This window comes from Argentina silus (assembly GCF_951799395.1).
Source record: "Argentina silus genome assembly, chromosome: 13".
NCBI classification, from domain to species: domain Eukaryota; kingdom Metazoa; phylum Chordata; class Actinopteri; order Argentiniformes; family Argentinidae; genus Argentina; species Argentina silus.
In genome coordinates, this window is record NC_139667.1 from 8625567 (window position 1) to 8640036 (window position 14470).

General features: G+C 45.9%; 2 protein-coding genes across 3 annotated transcripts; both read right to left on the bottom strand.

The window, feature by feature from the left end:
• Positions 1-1038: 1038 nt before the first annotated feature.
• LOC310814511 (eukaryotic translation initiation factor 5A-1-like) lies at positions 1039-6387 on the bottom strand. 2 transcript variants are annotated; one of them, XM_083683982.1, is made up of 5 exons: positions 6347-6387; positions 5028-5209; positions 4349-4453; positions 2528-2656; positions 1039-2178 (listed from the first exon to the last, which is right to left on the bottom strand). In XM_083683982.1, the coding sequence occupies exons 2-5, from the start codon at positions 5193-5195 to the stop codon at positions 2116-2118; spliced, it is 465 nt and encodes a 154-aa protein (XP_083540108.1). In that variant the 5' UTR covers positions 5196-5209; positions 6347-6387; the 3' UTR covers positions 1039-2115. The 2 variants fall into 2 exon arrangements, with proteins under 2 accessions (XP_083540108.1, XP_083540109.1); XM_083683983.1 differs by lacking the exon at positions 6347-6387 and adding an exon at positions 5889-6221.
• A 1978-nt stretch (positions 6388-8365) lies between these two features.
• On the bottom strand, positions 8366-14470 carry slc2a2 (solute carrier family 2 member 2; the record flags this gene model as incomplete). The annotated part of the gene is made up of 12 exons (XM_083683516.1): positions 8366-8569; positions 8821-9024; positions 9585-9686; positions 9771-9875; positions 10038-10118; positions 10584-10690; positions 10813-10975; positions 11614-11729; positions 11978-12102; positions 12564-12751; positions 13738-13833; positions 14456-14470. The coding sequence occupies 12 exons, from the start codon at positions 14468-14470 to the stop codon at positions 8366-8368; spliced, it is 1506 nt and encodes a 501-aa protein (XP_083539642.1).

Below are 14470 nucleotides of genomic sequence, written 5' to 3' on the forward strand. Positions count from 1 at the left end.
CCAGGTTGATCACCATCAGACTTTTTTTTGTAAGTAAATAAAAAATAAAAAGTGATGAATACACTTGTGTACTTTGATGCTAGTGTCTTCTACGCCCGTATGGGCTGGGCACTGCTGGAAGGTGCAATGACACTTCAAGGGACACACAGCACCGTACCAGTGGCTACACATTTGAAAACAGCTATTTTCTACGTTCTGTAGTCACAAAGACAAGGAGAAAGAGTCTTCCGGAAAGAACCCCTTTATGATGTCATTGGGGGGGTCATTTCCTTAGGACCTTTTCTCTTGTCTTTTCGACTAGGAAACGTTCACATATGTAGACACTGGTACGGCGCTGGAGACAATGACTGAGGTTAAAAATCGGTTAAGTGTCCCTTTAAATAAAAACAAAAATCATTACAAAATCAGTTGAACCAGGGTGTTAGTACAGGGCTGAATCAGAAGCCTGCTCACACTGTACGACATGGTGGTTCTCCAGGACCAGGGTTGGTGGCCACTGGTCTAGTAGTTCTCTGTTCTCCAGGCTAGCAGGTTAGCAGAGTACAGTACGCTAACTCCAGAAACACCTTTATGGCACCCCCTTGAGAGTAACACTCCCCAGAAGACCCACTGTAACATGCTGCTAAGTTCTACAACACCCTCCCTTCCCTCGCTCCCTCCCCCCATCACCACCCCCAAATGTATCTCCCCTATATCAACTTGTGTCCCCCCCCCCCCCCCCCCATATCAACTTGTGTTTCTCCCCCCCCCCCCCCCGAACCATACCCCCTTCAACCCCCTGACTCCTCGCCCACTGAGAAGTGCTTAACTACCTGGTTAAATACACACTTCATTACGTGTCCATACTTAAGGAATCATTGTCGACATGCTGTGGGACAAAACGCATGCCTAGAACTCGCAAATCCTCAGATTTATATCTCTCTAAAAAGCAAAAACAGTACACAGGGGGAAGTACTGAGTGGAGGGGGGGGGGGGTCTCTATTAATATCACTGCAAAATAAAGTCAGTAACAGAAATAGTAGATACACAATTGAAAAGTTGTTTTTTTGTTCCTTTCTTATTATTTCTCTTAAATCCTCTGTCAGGTCAGAAAGGCCTCGAGTGAAAATAAAAGGTTTTGTAGCGTTATTTAATCCCACCTCCCCCTGTCTGAGCCCCTACCTCCCCTGAGGTGGCAGAACCACATTCAGAGGAAGCCAACCCGATTGAGACCAAGCTGCTACTGTAGGTTAGCCCAACAAAGACCTGCAGCTAGCGTTAATCTAATGTCTGTAACATGGCTGCTGAGGTGTGTGTGTGTGTGTGTGTGTGTGTGTACGTGTGTACGTGTGTAGGTACATGTGTACGCATGTGTGTGTGTTTCTATATGTTTGTGGTAAGGCAGAAAGGCATTGTGTACAATCACTGAAGTTGGTTGTAATGCTATGTGGAGGGGAGTGAATCAACCAGGTAAACTATTTGTTTGGTGAATGCTGTCGTAGGAATGACGATGGGAATGTAGAACATGAACCTGAAGCATACGGCACTCAGGTGGAGAGGGAGACTGTGAGCTAACTTCCTCCCCCGAGGGATGTACAGCACAGCAAAGACAACTGCTAAAAAATGCCTTTTTCAAAAAATGTTAAAAAAAATAAATTAAAAAAAAAAGTGGGAAAAAAAAATGCCAGGATGAACAGCAAAGGTGGCGGCTAAACCCCCCCCCCCCCCCCCCCCCGCAAAAAAAAAAAACCTTAACAAGACAAATGCTACAGAGCAAAAAGGAACGGCAAATAAAAACATGATCCCATGGTGAACATGATCCCATGCTCAAACGCGAGGAACGGGCTGTAGAGCGCTAACTCGGGTATACAGGGAAAAATCAACATGCCATAGAAAACAGTGAAGAGGGCTATAGGTTCAGTGGTAATAACTTCAGTGATCCAGGAGAATGCCAGTCAGCCGTGAGCCCCGAGATACAGCTGGAGCGGTCCGGCTCTGCCCAGCTTTCCTGGTTTTTTAGGTGGCCAGCAGAGAAACTGGTAGGAGGTGGAAGGGTGAAGGCCATTAGCTTTGGTGAGGTCTCAGAACCAAAATGGAGGATCGTGGTGTAGAGAGGACTCCAGCGGGGGCCCCCTGCTACTTGGTCATGGCCTTGATGGCCACGGCACACTCTTCTTCCATGGCACTAAGCACAGTGATCTGAGGGAGGAAGGGAGGAGGGAGAGACATTAGCATCGCATCTTACTTTCTCTTATCTCTTACACTCGCGCGCACACCCACCCACCCACCCACCCACCCACACACACCCACACCCACACACCCACCCACACACACCCACACCCACACCCACACCCACACCCACACCCACACACCCACCCACACACACCCACACCCACCCACACACCCACCCACCCACCCACACACACCCACCCACCCACCCACACACACCCACACCCACACACCCACACACCCACCCACCCACCCACCCACCCACACACACCCACACACCCACACACACACACACACACACACACACACACACACACACCATTACATCCTCAACATCGAACTTCTTCTCGATCTCCTTGCCCAGATCTCCCTCAGGCAGTCTGAGGTCCTCTCTCACGTCGCCGTTGTCCTTCATCAGAGACAGGTAACCCTCGTGGATGTTCACCAGCTGACAGGACCAAAAAACAGAATATGACATCATCAGCACCACACCCGCCACAGGTCATCCGTGCTTAACAACATGGAGAATGAGCATTTCAATAGATGAACATTTCAACACAGATAGTGAGCATTTCAATAGGTGAAGCATTTCAAGAGTGGTGCTTTTCAACAAGAGACCCGCTCCAGACTTTTTTTTTGCGCCCAAGCACTGGTGTTTTTTTTTTGGTCCCTTGTGTTTCCACCACCCAGGTGATTCTGAGGACTTGGGAGAAAGCAAGGAGGAGCAAACTATCGACATCATCAGAAGGGCGTTTCCTGGTGCGTTTCACCCTCAAACCAGCATGACTGCTTGCGGCTTAAACAACAGATCTTTCAAGTTTTTCCTCCAGCTAATTTCTTAGTAGCATGACTTTGAAACTAGCAAAGGTGTTGTGTGGTTGAATGGGAGGCATTTCTTTAGATTGGAAATATACAGGAAAACTAGATTGTTCATTTAGTCAGCTAGATGAGCCAGTCACATTTCCCCAAGAAATTAAACAGGTGCTTACCCGCAGCTGAGCAAACTTAATAGTGCATATTTCTTTTGCATTGGAAACTTGAATGTGATACAGCCCTAAGGCATTTAACATTCTGACTGCACTAACTAACATGCTGCATTCAAGCAAGTGGTCAGCAAACTGTAGCTGCCTTTAGCTGAGTCAGCTACAGAGAATGGCAGCTAAGCTGAGGCAGGTACGGAGAGTCCGGAGACAGAACACACATCTCTACACCAATCTATGCGGTGTGAGATACTCACTTCTGCTGAATTCAGACTCTCTCTCCCCTCCTTCCTAATGCACTCGTTCACCCCACCCCATGGAATAGCTTGGACAACACCAGTCATCTTTTTAAAGAGTGAAGGAAAGAGACTAGAGCGAGTCCAGTAGGAGGCACACCATCACACCTTAGTAGAACTCATCTCAGCAGGCCTGGCAGCTCACCTGGTCACTACACCACAGTGAAGGTCTCACCTGGTAACTACACCACAGTGAAGCTCTCACCTGGTACTGTCTCACCTGGTAACTACACCATAGTGAAGCTCTCACCTGGTCACTACACCACAGTGAAGCTCTCACCTGGTACTGTCTCACCTGGTAACTACACTGCAGTAAGGCTCTCACCTGGTAACTACACCACAGTGAAGCTCTCACCTGGTACTGTCTCACCTGGTCAATAAACCACAGTGAAGCTCTCACCTGGTAACTACACCACAGTGAAGCTCTCACCTGGTACTGTCTCACCTGGTAACTACACCATAGTGAAGCTCTCACCTGGTCACTACACCACAGTGAAGCTCTCACCTGGTACTGTCTCACCTGGTAACTACACTGCAGTAAGGCTCTCACCTGGTAACTACACCACAGTGAAGCTCTCCCCTGGTACTGTCTCACCTGGCAACTATACCGCAGTAAGGCTCTCACCTGGTACTATCTCACCTGGTCATTACACCACAGTAAAGCTCTCACCTAGTAACTACACCACAGTAAAGCTCTCACCCGGTAACTACACCACAGTGAAGGTCTCACCTGGTACTGTCTCACCTGGTAACTACACCATAGTGAAGGTCTCACCTGGTAACTACACCACAGTGAAGCTCTCACCTGGTCACTACACCACAGTGAAGCCCAACAAGTACAGACACCTATAGATGAGCTCTCACCTGGTAGTCCATTCTCTTGATGTGCGGTACTTCCATGTTGTGGGTGGAGGGACATATATCCTCATACTTCTTACCAGAGAAGATGTCAATGCCAACAAGATGAACCTGACAAACACAGAGACATGCATTACACATTTATCGACTTAGAACACACCAAAACATGCTTTTATTCCAGGTAGCTGTGTAGTGAGCTACTGTCACTACTCATAACCCCCCCCCCCAAAAAACAAACAAATGTTGTTTCGATGTAGTGAACTACTTTTTCAAAGAACTTTTAGTGTGGCAAGCTACATTTCTCTCAAGGGTAGCTTTAGTGTTGCTCCACATACTTCCCATGTTAAATAATTGGTAGCTTAGTTAAACACATTTTCTGAGTAGTTTCCGCAACACTAATTACACAGCATAGACTTAAACTGGACAGATCCATTATACATGTATACTTACAACACACAAACACATGCATTACACATTAAAAAGATGTATAACAGAGAGAGACATCCATTAGACATGTATAGACTTAGGCTATAATTGTTTAATTCTAACAAGGATCAATTCAAATGAGGAGAGAGGTTGAGGTTGGCAACACGCCATGAACAGGGCTGGCCATTCCCTATGCGTTCTGCTTTCACAGACAGACATGCATTATTAAAGTGGCGTGATGGGGCTGTACAGTACATACCTTGGCGTGTCCATGCTTGCCGGTCTTGGAGGTGGACATCTCTACGATCTTGCAGGGACGTCCCTTGAGCATGACGAAGCCGTTCTTCCTCAGGGCAGAGCACTGTTGTGGGAAGGTGGCGGACGCCCCAGCATCTCCACTGGTGAAGTCTGTGTCTGGGTCTGCCATGGCTTGTCACTGCTCTGGGAACCACAGGTTCACAATGCTATTGCCAATCTTTCCAAACGTAAGACAACACCAGCCAGATAAGAGAAACTATTACCACATGCCACACATCCCATATAGATTATAGAATAATGCTGGAAGAACGTTTTGGGTATTGATGCAGAATATTCCGATTTTCACACCACAGGACACAAGGTTTCCCAAATTGACTGTAATGGTCAATCGCCAGTTTCCAAGATTCAGATTAACTAGAGGTCCAAATATAAACTTAACTCTAATTAAATTAATCAAGAACTAATAAGATTAAATTGGGGATTAATCATGCATATGACATAATTATCATGTACCAAACGATCTATTGTGATTGGAGGCGGTAGACTGAATCTGGGTCAATGGAACCGGATAAGGAGGACAACAACAACAACAACAACACAATCAAAACAACACTTTCAACAGACAGACTGACAGAAACAACCCGTCACATTTTGCTTACGTGATCAAGTCAATCTGCCTACGTACATAATGCGCTAATACTACATGAACTTGAAGAAGCTTAGGAAGCCATCATTTAATTTACAAACACTTTACAATCTCCTACAATACAGTATATTTTCTTTCATCATGTTACCCGGATAAACTGTCACTTTGTCCAGTTGGCTGGCTACAGCATCAACAAAAAAAAACAGCTGCACATACCTGTATTACTAGCTTGCCATAATGTTTTTTTTGAGCGATTATTTCCAGCTTGTACCTAGCGTCTTACTGAAATCTAAATCATTCCGAGTTTGAATGGCGTTGACAGCTCACGCCAAACTTCTACCATCAGCTGATTAGCACAACACTATCGCTGTAGCCTCTGATACGGTTTAGCTAGCTAGCTACCAGGCTAACGCAACGGGCCTCCTGCTCTCTGTTCACTTTGGTCCAAGCATTTCAGCATCACTCTCCACTCCACTCCACACCCCACCGCTCTGCTCTGCTCCGCTGTCGCACCCGACAACACCCAGGACACTACACGACACTTCTCTGTCGTATTCCATTAACCTCCCCCCGGCAGTATTCTCTCGTTTAAACATTAAGCAGTCGCTGACATCACACATTCCTGTCCTGAAAGATATTTATCGAAAACTGCACAGAGAACGCACACTTCTTACCTTTCAACAAAACGGGAGCGATAGTGCGCAGGCGCGGAGCTGTTTCACTGCAGCAGGGAGGAGTGGCAGGAAAGTTTTCCAATCATTCCATGACTTCCGGTTTGTGCATGTGTGACTGTTTTTATTCATACACTGCCAACAAAGCCCCAGAGTAGCCAGCTGTAGGCCTTTGTGCTGTATGATTGATTGACATGGCACGAGAATGAAAAAGACTAAAGGCTATCTTTCATCTACCTTTCCTCACTTCTCAGATGAATGATTAAGCAGACTAGTGGACTATGGAGGGAACCTGAGGAAGGAAGCAATACGGTATTTTTATGGTTTTGAGATGCAGACAGTTATGTCCCAAGTGAAAAAAAAGTATACTTAAGTGTAATTAAAATCAATTTAATGTGTACTGAAATATATTAATGTTTTTCTATACTTATTGAATCTATATTGAATTTGTACTGATGTTGAGCTCCCATATATTTATTGACAAACTACTTGAATTTAATTTCCTCTCATTTGGAATTAAGTATATTGACCTTGCCAAGGGCAGCTCAGTAAAAAAAACAAAAACACAACAGATAGTCCTGCTGAAAGAAAACAAGCATAGACCAGCATTTCATCTTATGCTGGTTTAAGCATTTTTTCCCCCCACAAAGTAAGCCTGGCCTACTATCAGTACCACAGACACCAAGGCATTTCTGGGTGAAGGAGTGACAGTAGCCTATACTTCAGTATTAGGATGCTAACATGCTAACATAGGCACACGTAGGCATGTTTCGTGTCCCAAGAAAGGGTCCAGCTCACTGTGTGTCCAGCAGGTGTGTGTTGGCTTAGCGGGATGGCTGTAAACGTGTGGTTTACACAGTGAACAGTGCTGTGAGGAGAGTTGACACAAGGACCCATTTGTGTTAGTTCTGCTCTGGGGGGTCTACTGGGAGGATATGTACTGTGAGTGTGTGTGTGCATGAGGATGGATACACCTGTTTGTATTTCATTTCCTCTGAGTTAAACATTGACAGCCGTCTGTCTGGTCCCGTAGGTAAAATTGGGATGAGGGACAGACGCTTCAAATTGGAGTTATTGTTTTTGATTCATTTAGGGTCTGACATAATCTGCATTTTCTTATTGATGTTTTTTATATTTTCAGTGTTATTAATAATAAGTGTTATTGCAATGAACACTAGGGACCAGGAAAAACAGTTTCTGCCTGAACCAGTCTGGCCCTACAGTAATCATATAGTGGTAAACTAAGGTGGAGCAGATGTTAGGTTATTACGGCACATAAAATAATCAACAGTTCTCATAGTTCTGAAAGACCGGTGATTTCAAATGCATTCTTAGTCGTCATTGATTAATTGATCCCAAGGTCCAATTTATTGACATTTAACTGATGAAAATAAAACATCTCAGCCGTCTTTGGGACATCTTTGGGGAAAAGGGAGGGAAAGAGAGAGTTGTGAAAATAGGCTACTGTCTAATCCTGGCTTCCATTGAACGTGACCTGTGTATTCAAGTTTTTACAGATTGAGATGAGAAGGCAAAATGAATCAGGAATAGCAGCGATATATTCGAGCTGTCATAAGGGAAGCTCTGTTGAATCTCTCTCTCTTTCCCCTAAAATGGTAAACAAAAATATAAATCCTCTAAAAACAATGTCACTTGGCTTCTCACTCCTCTCAATGGCCTGAGGTATGAAGTGGTGTTAATGTATGTGGTGGCAAAAGGTCAAAGGTTAGAACTGTGGCAGTCAAGAGTTAGACTCTGACAAGGCAGCATTATAGATAGGGAGGTGTGTATTGAGGCTTGTGTATGTAGGCTTGTGTATGTAACCCTCCCAGATGCAATTGTGGTCATCAACTCTGAAGTACATTGGCAGTACAGTACTCTGTGCTCAGCTCTAGATTTCATGAAATGATGATATAGCTTACATTATTAAAATTGATTTACAGGACAACGTATAGTGGCTTATGCAACAACACTGACACACACACACACACACACACACACACACACACACACGGTGGCTTCTCAGGTGTCGGTGGCTGATTTGAGTTGCACCAGCTCAGTGGCAGCCTTGGGGCCTGGTGGCACCTGTTTCCTTCCCTTCTGGAACACAGCTGCGATCTCCTCAAAGGTCTTTCCTTTGGTCTCCGGGACGCGGAAGTAGATGAACACAGTGAACCCAAACAGCAACACCGCAAACAAGATGAACACATAATTCCCAAGCAAAGCCTGCAGGAGACACACAGGTAAGGGTGACAGGTGGGTGTGGGTGTGTGTGTGTGTGTGTGTGTGTGTGTGTGTGTGTGTGATGGGGAGTGTGTGTGTGTGTGTGTGTGTGTGTGTGAGAAAGAGAGACAGAGACAGACAGAAAGAGAGTGTCCATGTGTGTGTGCATGTGCATACATGTGTGTGTATGTACGTATGTGTGTGTGCGTACGTACGTATGTGTGTGAGTGTTGTGTATGCGTGCGTGCGTGTACCTGTATGTAAAAAAAGGTCATCCCAACAATGAAGTTGCTGGTCCAGTTGCAGCAGCCGGCCAAAGCGATGGCAGCCGGGCGTGGCCCCTGACTGAATAACTCAGCCACTATGAACCATGGGATAGGACCAGGGCCGATCTCAAAGAAACACACAAACAGGAAGATGGCCGCCATGCTGACGTAGCTCATCCAGGAGAATGTGCTCTAGGGGGGACAGGAAACAGTCAGGTAAGTAACAGCTTAGTCAACAGCCTTCACTAGCATCCTTCCCATGTCTCTTTCACTAGCATCCTTCCCATGGCTCCTTTACTAGCATCCTTCCCATGGCTCCTTTACTAGCATCCTTCCCATGGCTCCTTCACTAGCATCCTTCCCTTGTCTCCTTCACTAGCATCCTTCCCATGGCTCCTTCACTAGCATCCTTCCCATGTCTCCTTCACTAACCTCCTTCACTTGTCTCCTTTCCTTAATAGCCACTGATTTGGCAGCACATGACAGGTGGAAGCTCAATATTAAACATAGTATAAAGAATATATTGAATATTATCTTGTCATTTCACCCGTCAGTTGTAACAAGGGAAATGAGTGAAGTACAGGAATAATATTGAGCCGAACATAACGGGGAGTAAAGGTAGGGGAAACTTTAACAAGCTTATAAGCAGAATGAGTTCAATAAGGAAACCCAATTGGTAGATGTATTAAAGCATTCAGAGTATTGGTGGAGAGAGAGAGAGAGAGAGACAGGGGAATCCTGATTGGACGCACCAGGAAGACGAGGCCCACTGTCATGGCAATGGCACAGCAACACATCCCTCCTAAGCCAATTAGAGTCAGTGTACGTCGGCCAGCCCTGTCCACGAGAGCCACCTGTAACATACACACACAAACAATTGACATTGGGTTGTGTGTGTGTGTGTGTGTGTGTGTGTGTGTGTGTGTGTGTCTGCCTACCGACACCATGGTGAAGATGGTGTTGACGACGCCTACTCCGATGGTAGCGTACACAGGCTGGGTGACTCCAGCCCCGGTGAAGATTGACGTTGAGTAATAAAAGATCTGAGAGATAAAACAAACATTATTGTTTTCATTCGCTCAAACAGCAGCCATAAAAATCTGACTCCTCTATATAAAACAACAATAAAACACAGGCTCATCATATCAGTCCTGGAGGTGATATAAATATACTGCACAGCCACACACACACACAGCATCACTCACAGCATTGATCCCAGACAGTTGTTGTGACAGGTGCATCATGAGGGCGACAATCAGCTGTTGTCTGTAGACAGAGGAGCGCACCTGCGACCAGACACACACAGGGATTACACACAGGTTACCTAGAGACAGACAGGTACGCTACATCAGGGAGCAAGCTGCTTAGTGGACACGACATGTCCTGTGCGCATATCATATCTTATATTATTGGAGACAACGGATGATATCAATTTCTTAGAGTCTCACTAAGTCAGGTGAGATGTTGGGTTTCGAGATGACAGTGTGTTAAATGTCACGGTCTGTTTGGTTTGTCTGTCACAAACGACAGTCCTTTGGCTATAAAACATTTGTTTTAATGTAAACGGCGAGTCCTTTTCATAATGTATTGCCTTATTGTCCTCCCAGTGCACATATAGTACCTGAAGTATCTTGAGATCATTGTTATGACTGACTAATCCTTCATTAGTACACCCTATGCTAGTCCAGTACATGTAGAGAAGTGGCCTATCTGATGCTGGTGTGGTCCTGGGAGGAGTGGACGCTACGTACCAGAGAGACGATGGAGACCTGCGCCTCCTTCTCTGCTTGCTCCTTCTCTTTCCTCATCTCCTCCAGGTCAGGCGTGGGGTCATACTCCCCATTCAGACGACGCAGACCTGCAGAGGAGCACAGAGTGAGTGAGTGAGTGTGTGTGTGTGTGTGTGAAAGTGAGTTTGTACATATGTGTGTGTATGTATGAGCGAGTTTGTATGTGTGTGTGTGTGTGTGTGTGTATTACTCTTGCGGGCCTCCTGCTCCAGTTCCCGCCGTATGTAGAGGTAACGGGGGCTCTCTGGGCAGAGGGGCAGCAGTACACACTGTAAGATGGCCGGGGCTCCAGACAGACCCAGCAGCAGCGGCCAGAAACGGTCGTTACCCAACAGGAACTCCAGACCTATCACCTAGAGATACAGGGGGGACAGAGATCAGGGACGGACACATTGTTACTAAACTAGGATGCTTGGGATGGTGTAGTACACAATCCAACTCCTTTTTGGCTTGAAGCAGTAGTAATGCTGCCCGTGTGATCAATTAGGAAGGAATATCAGTCTCATGTCATTCTAGAACGCAATGAATTGTATGGTTGATGAAATGTACACTACATTGGTTGAGATTTGAAACAGTTAAGGTAACAGGTTAGTGTTAGGGTAATGTTTAAAGGTAGGGTTACCTGAGGTCTTACAGACACAAGAGGGACAAAGGAGTGGGACAGGGGAGAGGGACAGGGGAGAGGGACAGAGGAGTGGGACAGGGGAGAGGGACAGAGGAGAGGGACAGGGGAGAGGGACAGAGGAGAGGGACAGGGGAGAGGGACAGAGGAGAGGGACAGGGGAGAGGGACAGGGGAGAGGGACAGAGGAGAGGGACAGGGGAGAGGGACAGAGGAGAGGGACAGGGGAGAGGGACAGGGGAGAGGGACAGAGGAGAGGGACAGAGGAGAGGGACAGAGGAGAGGGACAGGGGAGAGGGACAGGGGAGAGGGACAGGGGAGAGGGACAGGGGAGAGGGACATGGTATGCAATGGACAGTATACGGCTCACCTGGCTGACTAGGATACCGATGACGATGGCTAGCTGGTGAAGTGTACCCAGAGCTCCTCTGTAGGCCATGGGAGCAATCTCCCCTATGTACATAGGCACCAGCCCTGAAGACAAGCCTGAAACACACACACACACATTAGTGATCATGTGATCTCATTCCTTGATTGCTACCGATTTATAATGGCCATTAATCCATATTTTCAAGCTCCAAACTACATACTGGACCCATACAAGCAAGATTGTGTGCTGAGCCAGAATGGCCAATACTAAGTATGTATAACTAACTACATATATACTTAAGTATACATATTATTTGCGTTGTGTTGTGGATCACAATCAAGCTGAGGATATATCTCCTTCTTACCACAGTAAAAGCCCATTACAGCCCGGCCAGCAATGACCATGATGTGAGGTTTCCACATCTTGGCCAGACCCATCAGCAGTCCAGCCACTACTGCCAGAACGTTCACTGCCAACATTCCCTTCACCCTGGGAGAGAGAGAGAGAGAGAGATTGCTTTTGCTCAAATGTTTTCCTCCCCTCCCTCTCTTCTCCACCCTCCTCCTTATCCTCCTGCCCTCTCTTCTCCACCCTCCTCCTCCCCTCCCTCTCTCCTCCCTCTCTTTTCCACCCTCCTCTTCCCCCCCTCCCTCTCTTCTCCACCCTCCACCTCCTCCCCCCTATCTTCTCCACCCTCCTCTTCCCCTCCCTCCCTCTCTCCCTCTCTCCTCCATCCCTCCCTCTCTTCTCCACCCTATCTTCTCCACCCTCCTCTTCCCCTCCCTCCCTCTCTCCCTCTCTCCTCCACCCCTCCCTCTCTTCTCCACCCTCCACCTCCCCCTACCCTCTCTCTCTTCACCCTCCACCTCCTCCTACCCTCTCTCTCTTCTCCACCCTCCACCTCCTCCTGCTTCTCCCCCCCTCCCTCTCTTCACCCTCCTCCTCCTCACCTTCCTCTCAGGTCCCCCACAAAGCCCACCAGGAACGATGAGACCACACCCCCGATAGAGAAGATTGACACAGAGAGTGACCAATATATGGTCACTGAAGGATGCACTTCATGTGTGCTGTTCTCTGATAGGAAGAGGCGCTCCTCTGACATCACGCCCAGGGCCCGCCCATAATGCCTTTCTATGACCTACGACCCAAGGACACACTCATGTAAAGCAGTCTGTAATATAATAAATGCATTTTCTATCAAACACTCACTTGCATTATTATAGGTATAGATACACACTTACTTCAATCTTATATATATAGACTATATACAGTGTTAGAGCTGTTTAGGGACATTTTCTTTCCTATTAGTTGATTCATCTAGTAATCAATCTGATGTGGAAACCTTATTTTTTACCTTGCTATTTAGGTGGTCAGCAATTTTATAAATCATGAAATGATGGCCTCCAAATCAAATGTGTGAATTGCCATTCCCAGAGGTGAGGACAAAAGGGTGTCAATTGCTAGAACTAAGCTTCCTTCGTAACCTCTTGTTTACTTGGCTAATATATATATATATATATATATATACACACACTCACAGAGCACTTTATTAGGAACACCTGTACACCTTCTCATGGTGGAGGTGGTGTAATGGTGTGGGGAATGTTTTCTTGCACACTTTGGGCCCGTTAATACCAATCAGTCATCGCTTGAATGTCACAGCCTATTTCAGTATTATTGCTGACCATGTGCATCCCTTCATGGCCACAAAAATGATAATGCACCAGGTCACAAAAGTAATCTCAAACTGGTTTCATGAACATGACAATGAGTTCAGTGTTCTTCAGTGGCCTTCCCAGTCACCGGATCTGAATCCAATAGAACACCTTTGGGATGTGGTAGAAGATCTGCAGGAATTGCGTGATGCAATCATGTCATCATGGACCAGAATCTCAAAGGAATGTTTCCAACATCTTGTGGAATCAATGCCACGAAGAATGGAGGCTGTTTTGAGAGCAAAGGGAGGCCCTACCCAGTATTAGTATAGTGTTCCTAATAAAGTGTTTTGTGAGTGTATATATAAATGTAAATATATATATATATATATATATATATATATATAGAGAGAGAGAGAGAGAGAGAGATTACTAGATATAGATATAGATTATTATAAACAGTTAGTACCGTCTGAGGTGCATTGATGACTCCTGTGCTGTATCCATACTGCAGAGAACCCAGAGCAGCAGTGAACACAGCCAGAGCCAGAGTACCTGTGAACTTCTGTAGGAGAGCAACACACACACACACACACACACACACACACACACAACCTGTCAATTACTGGAGATTACATGTCAATTAAGGAGAGATACAGCTACCCAGGATGCAACAAAATAAACACTTCACCTCAAGGACAGCAAGGATCTTATTTCATAATGATGCACATACAGTATTATCACACCCAAATCATGTTAATCAAAAAGAGAACTGGTTACATACTTAGCATTATATGACATACCCAGATATCGATTGCATAGTGCATAGTAGTATCAAATAAACATGGATTGTTTATGTAAAGTTTTGATTTGGAAATGTATTGATTTGGAATAAAACACACAAAATATATGCCATTGATATTACTGGCCATATTTCCGGGACAAATCAGAAAGCTCCATAGATAGACAATGGTGGTTCTGGTGTCCCCAACAAACAGTGAGATCAGCGGCGCTTTTCCTCAGCTCAATCATGACACACAGGCACTCACACACACACCTCGCTACATGAAGGTTTGATACCGAGAGAATTAGAAAACCTGGCAGCTTGTCAACATTTGTTTAGTAAAGAGTTAGATATCCCCTGTGTGTTAGAGTGTGTTTGGGTGTGTGTGTGGAGATATCTTTACCTTTTCCGACTCCAT

Coding starts and splice junctions, on each gene's coding strand:
- LOC310814511 (XM_083683982.1), bottom strand. CDS start 5,195: ATGGCAGACCCAGACACAGACTTCACCAGTGGAGATGCTGGGGCGTCC. Junction 4,454..5,027: donor GCAAGCATGGACACGCCAAG/GTATGTACTGTA, acceptor TGTGTTTGTCAG/GTTCATCTTGTTGGCATTGA. Junction 2,657..4,348: donor TCAAGAGAATGGACTACCAG/GTGAGAGCTCAT, acceptor TGGTCCTGTCAG/CTGGTGAACATCCACGAGGG.